Genomic DNA, 23,102 nt, shown 5'->3' with positions numbered 1-23,102 from the left:
TACAAGTAAAATATACTCAAGAATTGTCAGAAAATGTTACTAGAGCATTAAAGGCTCAGAAGAAGACTTTCTGAAGATCTTTATCATTTGATTAATCCATTACAAACCTCTATAATGAACAATTTGTATTAGGGAAGAAAATCTAGATCTGAACAAGAAATTATATGGTTGGTTGTCTTCTCGACCTATAATATATACATGGCTACATGGTAGTATTTCTGTTTTCAGCTTTGTTGTGATTATGATATTGATCATTTGTTGTTTGTCTCTCATTTTAAAATCTATCTTTGCCTTGAATAGGAGCATGGGTTTCACATTCAAGATGTTAAAAGCCAGAATGGAGCATACTGAGAATGTACAAAGAGTCTCCAAGAATGGTTTGAAGCCAGATGAGATGACTGATGAACTTATCAATCAGTATACTTAAGGTCTTTTATAGATGTTGAAGTTATAACATTTTGATAATACAAGTTAAGAACTGGATGCTATATGATGAAGGGCTGAAGGCCAACTCATGCAATTGTGAAATTGTAAGCTTGTTGTCTAAACAGAAAAGGGGAAAATGTTGAGAGCTGCTCAGGTGAGTTTGGGTTAAAGGTCAGTTATGAGTAAAAGCCCAGGCTTAGGTGACCCTTGAGCTGAAGGCTTTCCATGGAACTCTGCTGTGATAACACAACTGTGTCATCCATGACCGAACTTCTTGACCTAGGTTACATCCTGCTAGGTTACATCTAATGCAAGTTAGAGAAACATCACTGTTTTATCTAGTAAGCTAATTTTGTGGTTTTTCTGCTATAAAGAACTGTCTGATATTGTGAATAAACGGTTCTGCTAGTTGTCCTGCTAGTATCCCCACCCGAGTGTATGCATGTTTCTTTTCTCTCCTAAGTCAAATTAACCCCCCTGGTGGACAGGGGGAGCTCAATAGTGTATAATCCTTCAGAGGAAAAAAAATAGATATTTAATGAAATAGAGAACTTCTGCATACCCTTTGATGTAGCAATACAACTAATAGAACTTGTCCCAAAGAGATTTTTTGAAAAACAAAAAGGACCTATTTGTACAAAAATATTTACAGTGGCTCTTTTTGTGGTGGCAAAGAATTTTGTGATGGGAATGTCTATCAATTGGGAAATGACGAAGCATGTCATGGAATATGATTATAAGGTATAAACTTGAAATGGAATATTATTGTGCTATAAGAAATGATAAACAGCTGAATGAGTTCAGAAAAACCAAAAAAGACTTAGATGAACTTATGCAAAATGAAGTAAGTAGAATCAAAAGAGCATTGTACATTGTAGCAGTAATAGTGTATGATGATCAACTATGGATGACTTAACTATTCTCAGTAATACAACGATCCAAGACAATTTCAAAGGACTCATAATGAAAAATGCCACCTATCTTCAGAGAAAGAACTGATATAGCCTGAATGCAGACTGAAGCATACTATTTTCACTTTCTTTATTGTTTTCATGAGTTTTTTGTCTGTTTTTTCACAACTTTAGTAATATAGAAATATGTTTTGCATGATTGCACATGTATAATATATCAAATTACTATCTTGGAGGGCAAAGGGGAGGAGAGAGGGAAACAATTTGAAACTCAAAATTGAAAAGAAGAATGTTAAAAAAAATAAGAATGACAAGAATGAAGCAACATGCCAAAGCAGTACATGGGGGAAAATTTATATCTCTCTAAATGCAGATACCAATAAAATAGCGAAAGAGCAAGATGAAAACAGAGAAAAAAAACTAAAAAAAGAACTAAAAATCCCTAAATAAACACTAAATTAGAAAAACTGAAAATCAAGAGAGAGTAATATAATTGAAAGTAAGAAAACCATTGAACTAATAAAACTAGGAGTTCTCTTTATAAAAAAATAAACTACTGGTTAATTTGATACAAAAAAAAGAAGAAAACCAAATTAGCAGTGAAAAAGGTGATTTCAACACCAATGAAGAAAAAAATTAAAGCAATCAGGATCTATTTTAGCCAATCATATGCCAATAATTCTAAGTAAAATTGATGAATATCCATTTATCAGATTAACAGATTTTCTGGATTAACAGAAGAAATAGAATTATTGAATAAATCCTAACTTAGAAAAAGAAATTGAACAAACCATCAATGAGTTCTCAAAGAAAAGATCCTCAGGACCAGATGTATTAAAAGTGAATTCTAGCAAACATTTGAAGTCCAACCATTCTGAAGAACAATTTGGAATTATGCCCAAAGAACTATAAAATTGTACATCCCTTTGATTTCATCAATACCATTATTAGATGTGTTACCTAAAGAGATTTTTTAAAAAGAGAAAAGAACCTATATGTATCAAAATATTTGTAACAGTTTTTTTTGTGGTGGCAAAGAAGTAGACACTGAGGGGATGACTGTCAATTGAGGAATTGCTGAACAAATTATGTGGTATATGACTCATGGAATATTATGATATAAGAAATAATTAGCAGAATGAATTTACAAAATTTGATGCAAAGTGAGGTGAACTGAACCAGGAGAACATTTTACATAGTAGCAGCAATATTATATGAGGATCAACAGAAAATGACTTAACTATTCTCAGCAATACAATGACCCAAGATAATCGCAAAGGATTCATGGTGGAATATGCTATCCATGTCTTCAGATAGAGAACTGATGGTTTCTGGATGCAAATGGTGGCACTTTTTTTAAACTTTATTTTTCTTAGGGTTTTTTTTTGGGGGGGAGGGTCTATGTTTTCTTTCACATCACTAATATGGAAATATGTTTCAAATGACTGTCCATATATAATATGTATAAAATTGGTTGCTTTCTCAATGAGTGGGGAGGGAGGGAGGTTGGAAGAGAATTTGGAACTCAGAATTTTTTTTAAATGTTGAAAAATTTTACATGTAATTGAAAAAATAAAATCTTAAAAAAATAAGAGGCCCTATTTTAATTTTAAAAACTGCTAAGTTTAGAACAGTTGTTAAACTATATCTAGGTAGGAAGTTCATGCAACAGGAGTTCCCTAAGCAATGGAATGGAATATTATGTAACCATAAAAAGTAACAAATGTGAATAAAAGTAAATAGAGAAATCAATCAATAAGTATTAAGCACTTTGTATGTACAAAAAAGGCAAAATACAATCCTTTCCCTGAAGTAGTTTACAATCTAAACAGTATGCAAACAGATATGTTCAAACAAGCTATATTTAGGATAAATCATAAATAATTAACAGATAAGAAGCACTAAAATTAAGAGAGGTCGGGAAAGATTTACTTTAGAAGATAGAACTTGTTCATACTTGAAGGAAGCTAGAGGAACCAGGAGGTGGTGATGAGGAGGGAGACTTTTCCAGGTGTTGAGGAAAGCTATAGAAAATACTTGGAACAGAGAGGTGGAGTATCTTGTGTGTGGAATAGCTAGTAGTACAGTGTCACTGGATGACAGAATATGTAGAGAGTAATAAGGTGTAGCAAGACTGTAAAGGCAGGAATGGGCTAGGTTACGGGGGATTTTGCATTTTGTATTTATTCCTGAAGGTGATAGCGAGCGGTGGTTGTGGGGTGGGGTGGGTGACAAGATCAGAATTAAAATTTTAAGAAAATCACCTTAGTGACTGAGTAGGGAGAGATTTGGGGCAGGTAGACCTATCAGCAGCTATTGGAATATTCTAGGTGTGAAATGATGAAGGCTTGGACCAGTTGTTGACAGCGTCAAAGGAGAGAAGGGAATATATTCAAAAAGTTTTGCAATGGTGAAATCAATATAACTTTGGCAAAAGGTTGGAGATTGGAGGTGAGAGTGAGAATTTCAGGATGACTCCTAGTTTGTGAGCCTGAGAGAATATGAGCTTGATGCCCTCTACAGTAATAGGGAAGCTAGGCAGTGGGGAGGAAAAGATAAAAAGTCTGTTTTGGACAATGTTGAGTTTAAGATGTCTACTGGACATGTAGTTTGAGATGTTTGAAAAGCAATTCAGATGTGAAGGTGTTTGGGATAGCATAGGTAGATCCTAGAATCATTAGCATAGAAATGTTAATTAAATCCATGGGAGCTGATGAGATCACCTAGTGAAAAAAAGGACAGAGGAAGAAGAGAAGAATCTGGCAGCCCTGCTTAGGGAATGAGATCTGGGAAGAGGAAAGAGAAAAGGAAGCAGAGAGGTAGACAGGAAGAGAACCAGGAGAGAGCAGTGTCTCAAAAACGTAGTGAGAAGAGAGTATCGTTAGTAACTTTGGAGAGCCATTTGAATGGAACAATAAGGTTGGAAGTTGGATTATATAGGGAGGATGAGAAAGTGGAGGCACCCATTGTAGATGGTCTTTTTAAAGACTAAGAAAAGCATAATAGATATTTAGCAGGAAGGTGGTTTTCAAGATAGAAAGATTGGGACCAGGTGGAATCCCTGAATTTGGAGTCAGTGAGGATGGGTTTAATTCCTGACCCTGTTAGCTCCTGTTGTAGCATGTGAAAGAATTATTGAGGAAGCAAAGATTCTTCAGTCATTTTTCGCCCACCATAGTGCATGACTTTCATTTCAAACTCTCTGGACCTCAGTTTCCCCATATAGTTTCCCTATAAAACTAGGTGTAAGACAAAACGATTTCTAAGGTCCCCTCCAGTATTACCTTAAGAGTTTGGTGTAGTTTAGAGTGCTGGAATCAGAGTTTGGGAAGACATGGGTCAAAATTTTGACTCAGACACTTCCTAGTCATGTGACCTCTCTGAGACTGAAAGATGGGGATAGTCATACATCTACCTCACCAACTGTGTGATCCTGAACAAGTCACTTAAACTTATTTAAACCTCACCCTCATTTGGGGGGGGGGGTTGGAAAAGAATTTGGTTGTTGTGAGGATCAAATGAGATCAATGCTTTGTATACTTTAAAACTATGTAATAAGAGGCAGTTTTTCTATAGCATTGTAAGGTTTTCACTGCACTTTACAAAAATTATTTGCATCTCACAACAACCCTGAGGGGTAAACATTATTATGATTCCATTTTACAGATGAGGAAATTGAGGCAGACAGTACTGTAGTGACTTGCCCAGGATCACATATCTATTAAGTGTCTGAGGCTGGATTTGAACTCAGGGCTTTGTGACATGAGTCCAGAGCTCTATCTACTGTGCTAGCTAAATTCTATCTGTCCTATTTATTCTATTCTATGAATCTTTTTCTTCAATTACATACAAAGATCGTTTTCAACATTCATCCTTTTACAAGCTTTGGTGTTCCATATTTTTTTTTTTTACCACCCTCCATTTTCTCTCCCCCTCCCTCTGGCAGCGTACAATCTGATGTAAGATGTATGTGTATAATTATGTACATATTTCCATATTAGTCATATTGTGAAAGAGGATATATGAATCTTTCTAGTTACTCAGCTGCTCATATTTGTTTCTTTTAAAGTGCCCATGTTCCTGTCTCCTTCCGTGTGGCCAAGAAGTTGATTTTTGACAAGGTGCGCCGGAATCTGGGCCTTGACCGATGCCTCCAGTTTCTGAGCTCAGGAGCCGGCCTCTCCAGGGAAATCCAGGAGTTCTATCTCAGCTTTGACATCCCCTTGTTGCAGATGTATGGGTTGACAGAGTGCACAGGACCTCATACTGTCTCCACCGAGAAAGACCTCAAGCTGTTTAGGTATTTGGAATGCGGCTGGGAGCCTGGGGCCCCCTTCACCTCCCAACAAAACCTAAGGGAGATAAAAGGAGAGACAGGAACCCTGTGTGTGTGTGTGGGGGGGGGTGAAGGTGAGGGTTGGGTGGAGGCTGCTGGTGGTGTTCTGACCCTAGGATGGTCCCAGAAGCTGGATGGAAGGAAAAAGAGAGGGGCTCTCATTCTTGCTCTCTCCCTGAGCAGCTGGGTGCCAAGGACTGTCCAGAGGAATAAGATGCATTTGAGGAAACGGGGGGGGGGGGGGGGGGAAGGAAGGCCTGTTAAAGGAAAACAGTGAACCCTGGTTCACTGGAGAAGAGTGTTTGACAAGTCATTTTTTCCAAAGTACCTAATAACTGCAAAAGACTACCCTGTATACAAAGGGAAAGACAGGGTTGGGAAGGTCATAGTTCCCATCTTAATGGAGCTCACAATATAGTAGATAGCAGAGACCCAAACAGAGAGAAGGATAAGTTTTAGCTATGGGAGCATCCAAAGAGAAAGTGACCACCAACTGGTGCATGTATGAAAGGCTGTGGTTATGGGTAACCATGAGCTGGGCCTTGAGGATTGGATAGTCTTTCAACTGGATTGCAATTGGTTTAAGGTCTGTGAAAATGACATGGTTTTTTTGGTCATAGGCAAAGAAATTGTATAAACCTAGGAGTCTTAGATGGAATAATGGCAGTGAAAATATTTCTCAGGAGTACGAAATCCTCCTATCTAGGAGGGTTGGTAGGAAGACTATCTGACTCAAGTTTCCTGATCAATAAAATGGGGAGAAAATTATCATCCATCTCTTATAGTTATTGTGAGGATTAAATGAAATATAAGTGAAGTTTTTTTGTAAACCTAGGGATTATTAAAATTAACCTTTAAGAATATTGCAACTGTTATCACAGTTCTTAATACCGAAAAAACTTTTAACAAACTGCAGTCTTTTAACACTGTTGATTACCCTCTCCTCTTCACACTCTTTTCTGGGTTTAAATAACACTACTCTCTTGTGGTTCTCAGCATCCTTTGCTGAATCATTGTGTCACATGCTCTTAGAATGGATCCATCCCAAGGTAGAGTCCAAGACTCTTTTCTCTTTCTATACTATCTCACTTGGTAACCCCATCAAGTACCATGGGTTTCAAGATCTAGACAGATCAGGATATATATATATATATATATATATATATATACATATATATATATGTGTATATATATATATATATACACATATATATATATGTATATATACACCCCTAATCTCCCTCTCAAGCCCTAGGCCCTGATCTATTACTTTTTAAAAAGGATATCCAGTAGGCATCTCAAACTCAAACATGCAAAAGGACATCTCCCCCAAATCCTTTCTTGAGGTCAGTCCCTCAAGTTGATCATCTAGGTACCATCTTTCCTCACTTTCACTCCCCTATATCTAGTCTGTTTCCAAGGATTTTTCAACCCTACCTTTGTAAAATCTCTCATTTATGTCCCCTTCTCACCTCTGACACTTGCCACCACCCTGGTAAAGACCCTCATCACCTAACAATGATCTTCTCTGCCACAAATTTCTCCCCACTTCAGTACATTCTCCATTCAGCTATAAAAAGGACCTTTCCAAGGAGCAGGTCACTCCTATATTCAGTGAACTACTAAGGCTCCCTATTATCTATAGGTTCACCTATAAACTTTTCTGTTTGGCATTTAAATTTTGCCCCCTCTTACTTTCAAGCCTTATCCTATTACTCCCCTTCCCCTACTCTATGGTACAGCCAAATTGAACTTCTTGGTCTCTCTCCTACATATCACATTGCTGGACTTTTGTACTATCACTTAGGTCTAAAATAAAATCTTTCCTCACACCCACCTCTTACAATTCCTATTTCCTTCCTTCAAGATTTAAGATCAAATGCTACCTTCTACATGAAGCCCTTTGTGCCTAAAAATTGCCTTGTATTTTTTTTTTTAGATTTTTGCAAAGCAATGGGGTTAAGTGGCTTGCCCAAGGCCACACAGCTAGGCAGTCATTAAGGGTCTGAGACTGGATTTGAACCCAGGTACTCCTGACTCCAAGGCCAGTGCTTTATCCACTACGCCACCTAGCTGCCCCCTTTGTATTATTTTCAATATATTTTGTATGTGTACATGTTGTCTCCCCTGATAGAATGGAAGTTGATGGCAAGTACTCTTTCACCTTGTCTTTATAATCCCAGTATCTAACACAGTGCTTAGCACATAGTGGATTCTCATTGATTGACTGGATATTTCTTAGGTGAGAAGGGCTTGGACTAAGTTTTCTCTGAAGTTACTCCCAGATCTTTTCATCTATATTGTCAGGCATCTTTTAGCCCTTTAAAAATCTTTTGGGATTGTTATAGTGATACCCAGACTCCAAGTTGCTTTCAAAGAATTCCATTCTTACTTCCAATCTACCAACCCTTCTCCTTATACTTGGGGAGGTTAACATATGCAATATTCCATCCATGTCTTTGTTCAGGTTCATACCTATGCCTATAATGCCCTCCTTTACCTCTGTCTGGAGGAACTCCTTTCTTCGAGGCTGTCAGCTCAAGTGCTATCTCCTACCTGATAGCTATCTGTGCTTATTTTTCTAGTGGTTAGAGCTGCCCCTATTTCCTTGTAATTTCTTTGTATTTGTTTTATGTACATTTTACATTTAATTAGCTCTATGTATATAATTTCCTTCCAGTAAGATTAGAGTAATTCTATGATTTTAGGAGAGTGAAAATAAAGGTCAGTGTAAGCTCCTTGAGGGTTTGGAAGGGAAAGAGGACAAGCATTTATTACTAGCTACTTTACAGGTAATCTTATTTGGTCCTCACAACAACCCTGTTATCAGCCCACTTTAAAGTTGAGAAAAATGAGCCAGAGAGATTAAGTGACTTCCTCAGTTACAATGATATCAAGTGTCTCAGGCTGCATTTGAACTCAGAACTTTAGGCTTCAGGTGTAGTCCTCCATCATCCATAGGGACTTTATCTTAATATCATTCACAAAGAATTGTGCTGGACTCTGGAGACAGACAGATGTCTTAGGAAAGCTCTCACTTTATCTGAAAGTGATACAGAATATTCAAGACACACACACACACACACACACACACACACACACAAACATGAATATAATCCTTTTAGGAGGGAGAGATGGGAAGGAGGTCAAGAAAGGTCTTATGCAGTAGATGGCTCCTTGGAAGGAAACCAGGCAGAAGTGAAACAGGTGATGGTAGAAGATAATGTCACTGATGGGCAAAAATTAGCAGTACAAGTTGAGTGGAATAGAGAATGGAGTTGATATGGGTCAATACTGGAAAATAGGTGAGGAGTCAGCAAGGTGAGGTTTTAAAGGCCTGGTTAAAGACCAAAAGGGAACCAGGGTAAGTTTCTTAGTAGTATGGGACGACATGATTAGCTAATAGGAATATTAATTTGTTTCAGCTGTGTGAAAGATGAATTGGAGAGGGAGGAAGCTCCAGGTAGGAAGCCTAGTGGAAGCTTGGGAGGTTTGGAAGGAGGGGCCTTTGTTAATGTTATCCTGTCTCTTCTCAGCTGTGGGAAGGCAATCATGGGTTCCAAAAGCATGGTCCGGCGCCCAGATAAAGAAGGCATAGGCGAAATCTATCTCTGGGGCAGGCACCTTTTCATGGGTTACCTGAATAATGAGTATAAGACAAAAAAGACCTTTGACCCGAAAGGTTGGCTGCACACTGGAGACATGGGCATCTTGGATGAAGAGGGCTATCTCCATATCACTGGCAGGACGGAAGGTAACTGAGAGGGAGACACATTAGCCCACTTTCTGTCAACAGCTTCTTTCTCCCTTACTTAATGACTTGTGAATGAATGAAAGAATGAAAAGAAAAATATTAAACCCTTACTTACTATCCTTCAGGCAATTTGTTTAGTACTGCTATGGCAGTTTTTGCCTGAAAAGAATTCATATTCTGATAGGGCAAGAAAAGATCTATAGGAGAGTGGTGGCCTGGGAGGAAACTGAGGCAAACAGAGGAATCACAATTAGGAACTGTCTGAGGTCACATTTTAATCTGACTCCAGGTCTAGAGTTCTATTCTCTTTGCCACCAGTTACCTGTCTGGAGCAACAGCCAACTAGACTCTGGATTAAACTAGTATCAAAATCCTCAAACCCAAGGCAGAGGCCCAGGCAGATGCTGGAGCGCCAATTTGGAGGTGGCTACCACTTGCAGGTCATTTTACTCATAGGATCATAAACTTCAACCTAGAAGGAATCTTTGGCATTATCCAAATGTTCTTTTACAGAGCAAGGCCCAGGTGAGTGAAGCGGCCCCCTCCAAGTCATGCAGGTACTAAGCAGAAGAGCTAGGATTCAAATTCAGCTTTTTCTAGTCTGAATCCTCATTTCCACTCTACTTCAACCTAGAGATATTTTCAAAGTAAATTTTTAAACTTCATTAGCAAGACTGTAGGAATTAATCAAGAAAGTCAAGTCCCTTCTCAGAAAGGCCAACCTTCTAAGGACCTAAAAGGTACCAAATGGCTTTGGATTAACTGGTAATTGTTCATTGAAACTGCAAGCAAATTATGTAATAGAATTCACACAGTTTCCTCACATAGGGCTTTCTGATGCTGTGGCCTTTGAAGAATAATACTTGCATTCTTCTGACTCAGTTAGTCCAACTTCCATTCTACAGAAGGGCAAACGGGTCCAAGAGAAGGAAAGAGGCATACCCAAGGCATCAGCTGAACCAGGACCAGAGCTCAAGGTCTCATTTTGTGCTCAGAAAGATCCCTGTGAGGGAACATCACTAAAATTCACATTTTCAAAGTCTGTGGAGTATTTTCCCCTGCTCACTCAGTGTAACAAGTAGTGTTTTGATTTTATCAATAAGGAAACTGAGGTCTGGTGAAGCAAAGTGAGTTGTCCTAGCTCACGGCTAGTAAGATTTTTTGGACTCCAAGAGCAGCATTCCTACTACTACACTCTATATTGCCTCCAGGATAAATGAACAAATGAACATGCAAGTTCTTTACAAACTGTAAAAGGCTCTGTAAAATGTGAATTGTGTTGCAAATTGTTCTGTCAACTGTCAAGTGATCTATATAAATTGCTTCGTAGACTGTAAAACACTGGAAGAATATCAATTTTTCCTATTTTGAAGAATGTAGTTGTTTTTGTTGACAAAACATTCCCCTAAAAGTTTGCTTTTTTGGGGGGGGGGTACTGTTTCAGAAATTATCATCACCTATCAAGGGGAAAAAATCTTTCCTGTTCCAATTGAGGATATGCTGAAGGAGAATATTCCCATTATCCATTATGCTATGATTGTGGGAAACCAAGCCAAGTTCCTGAGTGCACTGCTGACATTAAAGGTCTTTTGCTTTATTTTTCTATCATCTACCTATCTGTCTGTCTATCTATCTAGGCCCTTATGGGACACATTGAATATGGATGATGCTATATTAACTCTCCACTCTTCAATGGGGACAGTCAAAGCAAAGACACCCACACCTATTATATACTCTGCCAAGTATCCTGCTCAGGTTTTAACCCATAGATTTGTACTTGCTATTCACAAAACAGGGTAGAAACATGTTGCAGGTTTGTTATGAGTAAGCATTCAGTGACTAGCAATATTGTGTGGAGGGCTCAGGAGCTACAAAGATATATAGGCTCAGTCCCTGCCCTTCAGGTGGCTTAGATTCTATAGTCTGGGAAACCAGATAAACAGTAAAAGATGGAATCCCTTCAAAGCAAATAGTTCCTCCTAAACCAGGTCTTTCCTAACCACCAGCACCACTTCTATTTGCTATTTTACTTCTCAAAATCACATATTTTGTGCTTACTATATTTTATTTTTTGTATTTACTTATTTCACCTAGAAGGGACATCAATGGGCAGTGGATTAAAGATCAGCATTAGAATTGGGATGCCTTCCATGGTGGCCACTGTCCCCATCTTGTTGCCAGTGATAAAGACAACAGGGATTCGAGCATAGATGAATTCACTTAAAAGACTGACTCGACCCAGAGGTATTTAGGGACATGAAAGTTTATTTATGTATATTACTGTGGATATTAGAGTAAAAATGAAATTATGCAGTAACACAGGTTAGATTACTTAAGGAAATTTAGCAAAATAAAGAGAAAGGACAGTTGTGCAAGGTGGTTGCAACAGGGCTGATCCATAGGGGATAAAGAGCATAAAAAGAGAAAGTATGGAGTTTCAAGATAATTGAAACTGGGCTGATTTTTAGAGAACAAGCAGCATAAAGAACGGACAGTTGCAAGGAACTAGGATATTCTATAGAGATAAGCAGCCAGGCAGAAAGGTAAGAACCTTTGGAGGGTGCACAGCATAGGAAGAGTTGGGGGGGAGAAGTTAGGGTGGTGCTAAGGAAGGGTCTAAGGAGTGGTGAACACATCCTGAATGAAGGGTCAACATAGTGTTCAGGGTCTGGTTAATGTTGCTAATCTCAGTGGATTTATATGTAACTTTTGAGGAACCAGGAATACTGGATGGGTCTTCCCCAGTCTCCCTTTTTGGTAAGATAGCTTTGATGTTCAGGTTCCAGGTGGCTTCAGTAACAATGGGAGTTATTTATCTAGAAAACAATAAGATGGAAATCAGACACACTTAATGGTACCTTATTAATACAATGGTTACCTTGTTAATACAAGGCTAGCACAAGAAGGAATAGGTTAACTATTTGACATGGTCAGCAGAGGGAACAGATTCATTATTCATTGGCATATTTTTCTCTGCCACACTGACACATGCTGGCTGTGTGATCCTGCGCTGTTCACATAATATCCCAGTGGCCCAGATAACTTTCTTAAGAGTGCTAATCTGAATCAGTAGAGGCATTTTCCTTATTGGGACTTCACCTGTGCTAATGGAATCATTGATTGGGTCCAACATTTACTTATACAGGGCATCCCAAAAAGAAGTTTTAAGGGTTTGTGGGAATAGAGGGGTGGAGTTGGTTTGTTTGTTTTTGCAAAGCAATGGGGGTTAAGTGACTTGCTAAAGGCCACACAGCTAGGTAATTATTAAGTGTCTAAGGCAGGCTTTGAACTCAGGTCCTCCTGACTCCCGGGCCAGTGCTCTATCCACTGCGCCACCTAGCTGCCTAGGTTTTTTAAATGACTTTTGCAACATCCTGTATATACATAATTGGGTTTCCCTAGGGTAGAAACTGTTTTGTTTTTGTCTTTGTATTACCAGAGAAGTAAGTCTGGCACTTTGAACACAAAACACTCTATTTCCTAATTTCAGACACTTTGTCCCCGACATCTCTCCCTCATTTCCATCTCATGGCTTCCTCAACTTGCTTTGGCTAATATCGCTTTAAGCCTTTCCCAATTACCCTTAATGCTAGTGGATTTTGTTATTTCTCTCCAGTTTATCCCAGCTCTACCTTGTTTGTACCTGGTTAACTTAAATGATATCTTCCCCCACTGACAATGCCTCACTGAGAACAAGGGCTGTCTCTTATCTTTATATGCTCAGCACGAATAGTAGGCACCTAATACTTGCTGACTAACGTTCACTGACCAGGGAAACAGTGTAAGCAGTGAATCCAAAAGGAGCAATTCCTGGAGAGCAGTTTTGTGACTAACTGGTCATTTTGGCCTAAGTCTGAACAGAGAAGTACACTGCTTTGGGGAGAATCTTTGTTAGCATATCTAGGGTGAGGGATGGGGTGGTGAAGTATTCATTGCCAGTGAATCTGGGTGATTTCCCCCACAGTGTGAGTACGATCAGGATACAGGCGAGCCTCATAGCATATTGACAAAAGAAGCCACCAAATTTTGCCAAAAGCATAATAGTAAAGCTGTCAAAGTGACAGACATCACAAATAATCAAGACCCCATCATCGACGCAATAATACAGAAAGGCATCAATGCAATCAACGAGAAAACTGACTTTGAGTCTCACAAGATCCTCAAATGGAAAGTCTTAGAGAAGGACTTCTCAGTCGCAGGTGGAGAACTAGGTAGGTGGGGGAGGGGGCAGGTGGGAGGCTGTCTTTTCTCTGAAAACCCTGAGTTGGGGGAACTTTAAAATCCTGGAATATCAGAGCTGGGAGGCTTAGCATAAAATGACTCTAAATTACTTAGAATAGAAATTGTCAGGGCCAAGTGGATCCTTAGAACATATGAATCTCAAGATTTGGAAGGGCCCAGAGAGATCTCAAGTTTAACTGGCCCCCCACTCCTTTTATAGTTCTGGGGGAAACTGAGGGCAGAAAGGAGAAAAACTGACAGCATGTTCAATAAACCAATGCCAGAGCCAGAACTATAAGCCAGAGTGTTCCTGACTCCTGACCTCCCTGGCCTCTTTCTTCCAGACCAGAGACACTGAAAGTTGGGTGGGTAAGGAAGATAAACTATGGAATAATTTGATTTTTAAACATTAATGTCTATTATTGATATTTTTCCACATCAACTAAATGCTAGATAACCAATTAAAAAGTGAATCCTCGATAGTATTTTAAATTTCAAGGTGTATACCCTCCCACTGAAAATTTTAACTGTGGGAGCTGGCTCCAGCACACTCTCTACCTTGTTTTTTATTTCTACTGTTGGAGTCATATGTAACAGATGAGCTTTGAATACTGGCTGTATCCTGGTTGGAGATGCTCTTAGCATTTAATCCAATTTTTTTTAGTAAATGAGAAACTGAGTTAGAATGGGCTTGCCCATGGTGCCACAATCACCAAGTGACAGGGTCAAGATTCAAACAGAAGCCCTCTGGACTAGAGAAAAGGTGCAAACAAGCCTGGTCAGAACTGAGGGGTCAGACAGGCGAATGAGAAACAAAGGTAAAGATGGAAGGAGAATGGAATGAGGAATGGTTTGAAGTCAGAGGATCTGGATTCAAGTTCTATCATTGTCATCGATCACTTACATGACATCAGACAAGTCACTTAAAATTCTCTGGATCTCTCCCATCAGAGGGAAAATAGGGAAGGAGTGGATTTCAGCTCCAGGTCTATGAATATGATTATAACTCTTGCTAATAATCATATAGGTAGGTTTCTATTTAGCCAGGTCCATAAAGATGGTGCAGTAGAGAACTGGTTTTGGAGGCAAAGAGGATAGGAATTCGAATCCACCCTCAAACTTGCCATTTACTACCTTGGGCAGGTCTCTTAAACCTGATTGCCTCTCATCCAGAGCCATCTCCAGTTGTCCTAATTCATATCTAACCACTGGACTCAGATGGCTCCAGAGAAGAAAATGAGGTTGGTGACTTTGCTTAGCACCCCCTCACTCAAATCTAATTCATGTGCTTGTCATGGCATCACCTTCCTGAAAAGGTCTTTGAGAATAAAGGACAAAAACACCACCTGGTACTCTTTAAGTAATGGGATGTGGTTCCTTGAAAGAGCCCTGGGCTAGAAATAAGCATCTCCTAACTGGAAGCCTGCATGACACAGGGCAAGTCCCTCTTCCTCTATAAAATAGCAAACTTGTATTGCTTTCCCTCCCAGCTTGCTCAGAGAAAAGTGCTTTGAAAATTAGTGGAGCTCTCTGATAAGGGAAATGATGATCTTTCTGAAAAACTTTTTAAGCATAGACAGGGCAAAAAAAAAATTCTGACATCTCAACAGTAAGTTTTCATAAATATTGGCTGGTCAGAATAGCAACGTGAGCATTCCCTCTTCTACTGTGGCTTACAACCTACTCATACCTTCTTAGCTTGTGGAATATTTGTCCACAGGCTCCCAGAAAGTCCCTGAGGTGGATCTGCCCCCTGTGGCAGGGTTTTCTATGGCTATCAGTGAGGTATATATGCAGCCCATCTCTCAATCCCCCCTACTTCCCTTTTGATTCATAAATATTCTCATTGACCCAATATTGCCCCAGGTCTTTCTATACTTCTTGAGTTCCCTTCTGACATCCTGGTGTTCCAGGATTCAGTCACATATAACAATTAGAAGACCAGTAGCAAGGGGTGGCTAGGTGGCGTAGTGGATAAAGCACTGGCCCTGGAGTCAGGAGTACCTGGGTTCAAATCCAGTCTCAGACACTTAATCATTACCTAGCCGTGTAGCCTGGGGCAAGCCACTTAACCATTTCCCCTTGCAAAAACCTCAAAAAAAAAGACAAGTAGCAGCAGGAGGTCATACTTCTTTGGTCCTTTCAAGCTTAGAAAATGAGGAAGGTAATGCAGAAATTATCTCCCATTTTATAGAAAAACTGAAGTTTAAAGAGGTAGCAAATATTTTGGATTTGGAATCAAAGAAGTCACCTGTGTGGCGGGGCATGTACTTTCCCATCTCTGTATCTCAAGTTTCCTCTTTTGTAATGATGTGCCTAAGGTCACTGGAATTCCAATCTAGGTCTTCAGATTGCAATTTGTGAGACTCTCTTGAGCCAGTTCCTGATATGGTAGTCTCTCTTGGTCTCACTCTACACTCAGAGTTTGTGAGAGAACACCACAGGAGACTTTCATCTGTTCCTTTTCTGTTCTTAATAACCTAGCACCCAGCTTTGATGGGATCTGCTCATTGTCCTTCTCTCCCTCAGGTCCAAGCATGAAGATGAGACGGTCACACATCATCAGACTATACCAGATGACAATTGCCGGTTTCTACATCTAAGTTCTCTCTGTAGTCTGGGTTTTCAAGTCTCAATTGACCATAAAAGGCATCATTCTTTACCACCACTTGAATGTGGCTCCAAGAACAAGATGATCCTGAATTTATCAGTGTTTAACCTCCCTTTGGGATATGGGTTTTAAAATAAAATTCCACTGTCTATAGAAGATCAGGGAAGACTGTCCTGGTTTGACCCAGTCCAGGATGACAACAAAGAAATGTTATTTACCTTGCCAGTTCAAAGGAACTATATCTGTGTGGGATCTCCCCTTCACCAAGATAGGTCCAAGTGCTCCAATCCTGTGTAATCCTGGTGTCTTCCTATAAATTCTCCTTGAAGGATTTGCACTTTTCTTGAGGGCAGTTTGCAGAATCCCAGTACCTATTAGCTTCTCTCTTATTACATGTCCAGTCTTCTCCTTTTAGTCATCCCTGCCACTTTTATGATTTTGGTGAAAGCATTTTCCTGAGTCCCTGCATTGACCTGTTGATCCATCTCACTGATACAAGACAATATATAAAAGTATTGAATAAAAGCATAGAGTGAATGATAACTCCTTTAAAATGTGGAGAAAGTAAATTCAAAATGCTGACAAACCTGAATGATGTTTTCTTTGTTGCTTTTTAGCTATCCTCAGTTTTGGGAATAAGCAGAGATTCAAAAGTCTCATAAACCATAGCCCCCAAACCAAGAGAGCAGATATCCCTTTCTATGTATTTTAATTATAAATTTGCCATAAGTTTGAATTTTTCGATCACTGTAACTTTAAGACTACTTTAACCATGCCCCCAAATTGTAGTTATGTAGCATAGTGGACAGAGCACTGACCTTGGAGTCAAGAAGATGGGAGTTTGAATCTAGTCTCCGATGCTTTCTAGCTGTATGATCTTGGGCAAATGATTTAACCCTGATTGCCTTACATCCAGGGCTATTTCCTGTCATCCTGATTCACAGCTAGCCACTGGATCCAGATGGCTCTGGAGGAGAAAGTGAGACTGGTGACTTAGCACAGAACCCCTCACTCAAATCCAAATAATGTGCTTGTCATATGGCACCACCACCCTGATGTCATGATCTTCTTCAAGAATGAAAAATAAACATTAACATCATCATCATAACTGCAAAATTCCAGAATCCTTGAGGCCTTCTAGCCCAAACAATGCTTGAATGAGATTCCCTCCACAACTGTCAACAAAAGATTGTTCAGTTTATACTGAAGACCCTCAGTGAAGGCAAACCCAGGACCACTTATTAGGAAATTATTCCTTAATCTGTAAAACCAAAATTAACATCCATACAAATTCCAATTATATGTCTGTAAAGTCTACATATAAAACATCATGATTTTGTAATACCTTTCCCAGAAGGACTCCCATGAATCAGCAGCCAGGGACTCTAGCTGCTGGTATTTCCAGGAGAGTTTGCTAAAAACTGACCTTGATCTGGGATCAAGCTATATGGATAAATTAAGTCCAAGGAATTGAGTTGAAACACTGCTGGATTCTACTATTTGTGCTCTTTAAGAGTTAGCTTCCATTCCTGGGAATGGAATCAGTACAGATTTAAGTCCCTTCTTGTCTTTGTACCTTAGGTTCCTCATCAGTAAAATAAGGGGCTGGAATCACATGACTTATAAGAGCCTTCCCAATTCCAAGCCTATAATTAAGGCATTTATTTTATCTGGTGAGTGATGATCAGATGAATTCCTCTTAACTTTTATCTCACTATCTTTTTCTTGGGGGCCAGATCAGCTTCTCCAGGATAATTTAATAGGGTCAGAAGACAGGAAGGTCAGGAAAACTCTACAGACATAAAATTAAAAGTTTGTCATATTATCCTTGTGGATGAGATGTAGAGATGAGTGAGATGAGACTACAGCAAAGTGTATTCAGACAGTGCTGAGATACCTAGACCCTAAGATGAGGATCCACAGTTGGAAGAGGTACCCATACTAAAATCTTTTCAGAAGAATCTTATATCAATCTTATATTCAGGTGAAGGGAGGGGGAAGTCCACTCTGGTCCTTCCAGAATCAAGTGCTCCTAAGGTTGGAAAGAGGTAGGCTAGTAAATAGCATTAACACATTGATATAATATGCACAATGCTAATCACTTTTTTTCACTTTATGGATAGAGAACATATGGACTCCAACCATTAAGTTGTAAAAAGATTATTTTACTTGAATGTAAGGAAAACCTGTGATCTTTGCTTAGTGAAATGAGAAGTAGTACAGTCTTCCAGTACAGTCGAGGTGACAACTTGGGGAACTTCATGAGTGGAGAGGGAATAGGAATGATAATACCTTCTGAGGTCTCTTTTAGCTCATGTTCTCTGCCTTTGTCCTCTTTCAGGGTGCTGACCTTCCCAATTCCTCGTTACACAATTCTTTTGGTCTTCTTAGTAGGTTGCTCACAAATTCTCCAAGGATAGTCTCTTTTGAAAGATTATGGGAAAGGAGAGGCAAGTCTGGATTGTTCTTCCCAAATGGTCAGTCTCATGAGCTAAAATAAGGTGAGGTCAAACTGACAGCAGTAACCCAAGGTTGCCTTCTTGCATTTGACCATTTTCCTGGATATCCCTTTTCTTTCTTTGTTTTCCTCAGAAATCATTTGCTATCCCCTTCAGTCTATCTTGAAGTTCAGCCTTCTGGGCTTGAACATGACAAAAATAAGAATCAAACCCCTGGAAATGAGGATTGATTGAACTAAAGACCTGAAACCATGGGTTAGGCTGGGGCTTACATTTTAGACTAACATTACTCAGGTCTGTGAAAGCCCTTCCTACAACCAACCTTTCTGAGAAGCAGCTAGGGAGCTTGGAGATGTGAAGTATCTTGTCCAGGCTCTGCTCATCAATATGCTCCAGCCCTTTAAACAGAGGAAGAGCCTGAAGGATGAAGAGTCCCAGCTGATTGGAACTGATTTAGAGGAGGCTTCAATAATGCTCATGCAATCCTGATGCTATGGAAATTACCCCCATGGGTGTGGGGTAGCTTCTTTTGTAAACCACTGAAACTGCTCCCACGGGAGCTCCCACCCCACCCCAATGGCAGATCTCAAGAATCTCGATGATAAACCAGAATACTTTTTTTAAAAAACCCCCAAACTATTAGTTTATAGACTTTTCCCATCTTACTTTATTTTACTGTTTTCTATAAAACTCCTCTGGAATTTCACAATTTAACAAAAAAGTTTAAAATCCAGGACAGAAACAATCCTGTAACTTATTACAAACATGATTCTCCTCATTTCTTTGATCCAGGAGTCTGTCTCCCGCCAGAAGAACATATTAATTAGTTCAGTGCCGGAGATGTTCTGTTAAAAACCCTCCTGTGATAGAAGGTATTTAATACCTTTGCTCTTGGCAGTTTTTGTTCATTCAAAGACACAGCAGAATACAAGGAATTAACACTCAGTTGGAGGCGTAGGTACTTACATATTGTTTGTAAGGAGTGCAAAGGCAAGTCCCTCTCTCCTACTCAAGTCTTGCAGAGTCCTCGCCAGGAAGGCGAGGCCCACAGCAGGTGTGGTGTGTGTGGGATGGCTCCTGAAAACACTTTTGAGGGCTTCTGTAGAAACAGGAGTACATAGGGAGGCCCTCACAGCCTGCTGACATCCAAAGGGACACCTGACAAACCTTAACAAGCACGGGGACTTTTTTTTTCCTTAGGGGGTAGGAATGAGGTAAGGGAAAAGAATTCAGGACATTATCCAGCAGAGTAGGTTAGAACAATCTGGCAGGCATTCCCTTGGCAAGAACAAAGGGACTGAGGGCTGAGTTCCTGCCCTCACTTCCCCCTCCCCTCCTGTGTCCAAACCTCCTGGAGGGAAGCCAACCTTCCAACTAACCAGTGCTTAAGGAATCTGCTCCTGATTCAGGGAATAAAAAAGCAGGCTGGGGTCAATGGCCCTTGAACCCCCCAAAGGGCCCTTTAAAAAAAATCCTGTTGCCACAGATATCTCATGACTCGTGGCAATTAAAAGGTTGCCACTGGCAACTCAGCTGTTGGCTAGGCCTGGGCTTCCTGCCTGCATACTTCAGGCCAGCTTATTGTGTCCCTTTTTGGGGGGCCAAGTTTCAAGACAATCGCCAATTAGGGAAATGCTAGGAAATATGCCTCTTGGACAAGTCTGCCATGAGTGTGGAGTACAGGAGATGTGGTATGTACTTCTAATACTCCAAAGATATGGCTGTCACCACCAATCAGGGCAGACAGTATGGGGGGAGAGATAAGAAGCTTTTCTTTTGAGATCTGATGCACAGAATGGGTGGTTATGGGGTGATTGTGAAAAGCACCCATTATAATTGTCCTTAGGGGCCTCAAATGATGGGACTTTTCTACTGAAAGTTGCCATCTGGAAGTGCCAGAGGTCACCAAGGAAGGAGAGACTTGAGTGCTGCCCCAAGGAGGGAGGGGGTCCCCAGAGCTAAAGACTTGTTTAGGGAAGTCCTATCCCAGTCCAACTGGTTGACAGTGAGGATGTAGCTGTGACTGGATGGAGTGAGGTATGCGGGGAGAGTGCAGGAAGGGCATCACTAGGTGACCCCAGTGCTCTGTGCCTTCTCTCCAACCGTTCTCAGTACAGAAATTCTAATGCTCTCACAGGTCAAACACAAGTGCAAGGACTGGGGTAGGGCAGGATGAGGTTTGTTCTATAGCAAGAAGTAAAGAGGTGTGCATGCTTTCAGGAGAGCTGGGTCAGGGGCTAATGCTGAGTCGGTAGGAAGATGTGTTGTTCTTATGGGGCTTTCTATCTAACCTTGTGCCAGAGCCAGGGGAAGACCTAACTTGGCCAGCTCTTGGCATTAAAAGAAATGAGATGGGGGGTTGGGGGAGTGGGAAGGGGAAGAGGGGTTTGAGGGAAGGTGGTGTACAGTGGGACCCTAGTGAACAGGAAGTGGATCCAGGTGGCCCCACACTAACATGCTCATTATCTATCACCACAGAATAAACAGCTGCGCCAGAGCTGACGGACAAACGGGAGGGCACGGAGAGGGAGGAAACCAGGACAGGGCAGAAGACAAGAGTCCAGCTACCAGGAGTCCAGTGTTCCCTGGAGCAGAGGGGAAGCGCTGAGAAGTGCCCCAGTCATCCTGGGGCTCGGCCTGATCCAGTCTTTTTCTTTTCTCCCACCTATTTGGCAAAAGCTCCTTTTCAAAGTTCAAAGAGTACTAAACAAAAAGGAAGAAGAGTGGAGTCCAGAAGACAGCCTTCAAGCTGCACTGTGTCCTGATGTTCAGAAACCACTGCTAGTTTCACTAGGCAGGCGAGTGTGTGCTCCCTCCCTCAGGTAGAAACCACTGCTCATTAGTGTTCACTGGGGCTGAGCCAACAGGCCTTAAACAGGGCCTGAGGAGGGGCAGCGTCCACACCCCAATGTTCCCTTATTCTGGTTTCCTTGGGCAGAGCCAAAAGCTGGTGTGGGAAAGGGCTTGGAGGAGGGAGGCAGTGGTGACTGGAAGAAACGGCCTGGACCACGATGACTATTTTGGCCAAAGCAATCTTACTCTTCACTGACTTCTGGATATGGCAATTAAAACAACCCTCCCCACATAATTCCAAAAATCTTTTTCCATTTTTAGAGTCAAAACTTAGTAACTGCCTTCTTCCTCTCATGTGCCACTGCAATTCATAACAAGGACCAGGAACATACACCCTGAAATTGGAAGCCCAACTCGGCGCTCATACATACATACATACATACATACATACATACATATATAGAATATATAGAGAATATATACAGCATACAGAGGCTTGGAATCCTAGGACAGTTAAAGCAGACTGGAAGGAGGGAGGCTCAGAACTTGGCCACCCTGCTCACGGCTGAGACACAATGCATCCTTGCCATAGAGCCAGACTGATGCCTTCCCAAGACCTGGGTGGGGATTTTACTTGTACCAAACAGTTCATAGAGGGAAACTAGGGCAGGCCCAAAAGGGAGGGGAGGGGATCAGGGTTTCTATTCCACAGGAGCCGACCCAGACGGCTCAGGAAGTCCCAACTGTCAAACTGTGGGCCCCCAACATGAATGACCCCCCCAGAGCTGGGGAAAAGGCAGCTACTGCTTTGGGGAGGTTGGCTGCGAGGTCAGGTGAAGAAACCGTTTGCTGTGGTGCCAGTCAAATTCTTCCTGTCTCAAAAGAGAGACCTGATGTGTTTCTCAACACAAAAGCAGTTTTCAAAGTAAAACCGAATACGATGACTCTCTGTGGGGGAGGGATGCTTGGCTCCTCTTGCTCTGCTCAGACCTAGGCCCAGGACTCTTCCCAAAGCTACGGGGAGAGGCCTGTTGAGCTGAGCATTCAGAGAGCATGGCTGTTCGCTAAGGCAGTGCTGCGGGTGAATTGAGAGAGTAAAGTCTACTTGTGGGGACTGGTTTCCTGGCACTGGGAGACTGGCCTGATGGTTTCCCAAGGCGCCTGCCATCTGGACCCAGTGTCATGTGGCCCCAGCCTCGAGGTAACTCTGCAGCTTGCGGACGGTGGTCTCATCCAGAGAGAAAAGGTCAAAGTCAAAGGTGGTATTGGTGACATTAAAGTGTCCGGTCTCCTCGATGAGGTTGACAATCTAAAAGAGAGGAGGTGGGGAAAGGTCACTGAGGGAAAGACCAGAAGAAGGCTGTTCTCCAAAGGCACCACCAGGAGAAGAAGGAGGGAGGTGTGAGAGAGGGAGGGAATGGGCAGTTAGGCTTAAAACCAAGAGTTCTTGGAGCTAGGTGAAGATAGACTGGTCACTGATAGGTCAAGAACCCAAGGACACTGGTGTTGTCCCAACATCTAAGAACATCTAAAAACAAGTTAGAAATACTACACAGCCAAAGACGACCCACAAGAATGGGGGTCATTTTTG

General features: G+C 41.0%; 2 protein-coding genes across 5 annotated transcripts in view; one reads left to right on the top strand and one right to left on the bottom strand.

Moving 5' to 3' along the window:
- Positions 1-23,102, bottom strand: part of LOC141507069 (protein ENL-like) — a 64,081-nt gene that overhangs the window by 16,479 nt on the left and 24,500 nt on the right. The window contains exons 9-10 of one of the 4 annotated variants that reach the window (XR_012474059.1): positions 16,478-22,820; positions 6,910-12,243 (exon numbers count right to left, since the gene is read on the bottom strand). Coding sequence is in view for 1 of the 4 variants with exons in the window: in XM_074214403.1 (XP_074070504.1) it covers positions 22,692-22,820 (129 nt within the window). In the remaining 3 variants the exon portion in view is untranslated. The other 3 variants (XR_012474061.1, XR_012474060.1, XM_074214403.1) reach the window with 3 other exon arrangements.
- LOC141505337 (long-chain-fatty-acid--CoA ligase ACSBG2-like) lies at positions 305-17,102 on the top strand. The gene is made up of 6 exons (XM_074211109.1): positions 305-417; positions 5,407-5,637; positions 9,210-9,427; positions 10,872-11,011; positions 13,392-13,638; positions 16,178-17,102. The coding sequence occupies exons 1-6, from the start codon at positions 305-307 to the stop codon at positions 16,249-16,251; spliced, it is 1,023 nt and encodes a 340-aa protein (XP_074067210.1). The 3' UTR covers positions 16,252-17,102.

The sequence above is a fragment of the Macrotis lagotis genome, chromosome 1 (assembly GCF_037893015.1).
Source record: "Macrotis lagotis isolate mMagLag1 chromosome 1, bilby.v1.9.chrom.fasta, whole genome shotgun sequence".
NCBI classification, from domain to species: Eukaryota; Metazoa; Chordata; class Mammalia; order Peramelemorphia; family Peramelidae; genus Macrotis; species Macrotis lagotis.
Note: the sequence above shows the minus strand (reverse complement) of the source record. Positions and strands in the feature narration are given on the sequence as shown.

Bases quoted from the DNA above. Each gene is read 5' to 3' on its own strand.
- LOC141505337 (XM_074211109.1), top strand. From the start codon at position 305: ATGGGTTTCACATTCAAGATGTTAAAAGCCAGAATGGAGCATACTGAG. The intron at 418-5,406 runs GTATACTTAAGG...TTTCTTTTAAAG, and splicing joins ACTGATGAACTTATCAATCA to TGCCCATGTTCCTGTCTCCT. The intron at 13,639-16,177 runs GTAGGTGGGGGA...TCTCTCCCTCAG, and splicing joins AGTCGCAGGTGGAGAACTAG to GTCCAAGCATGAAGATGAGA.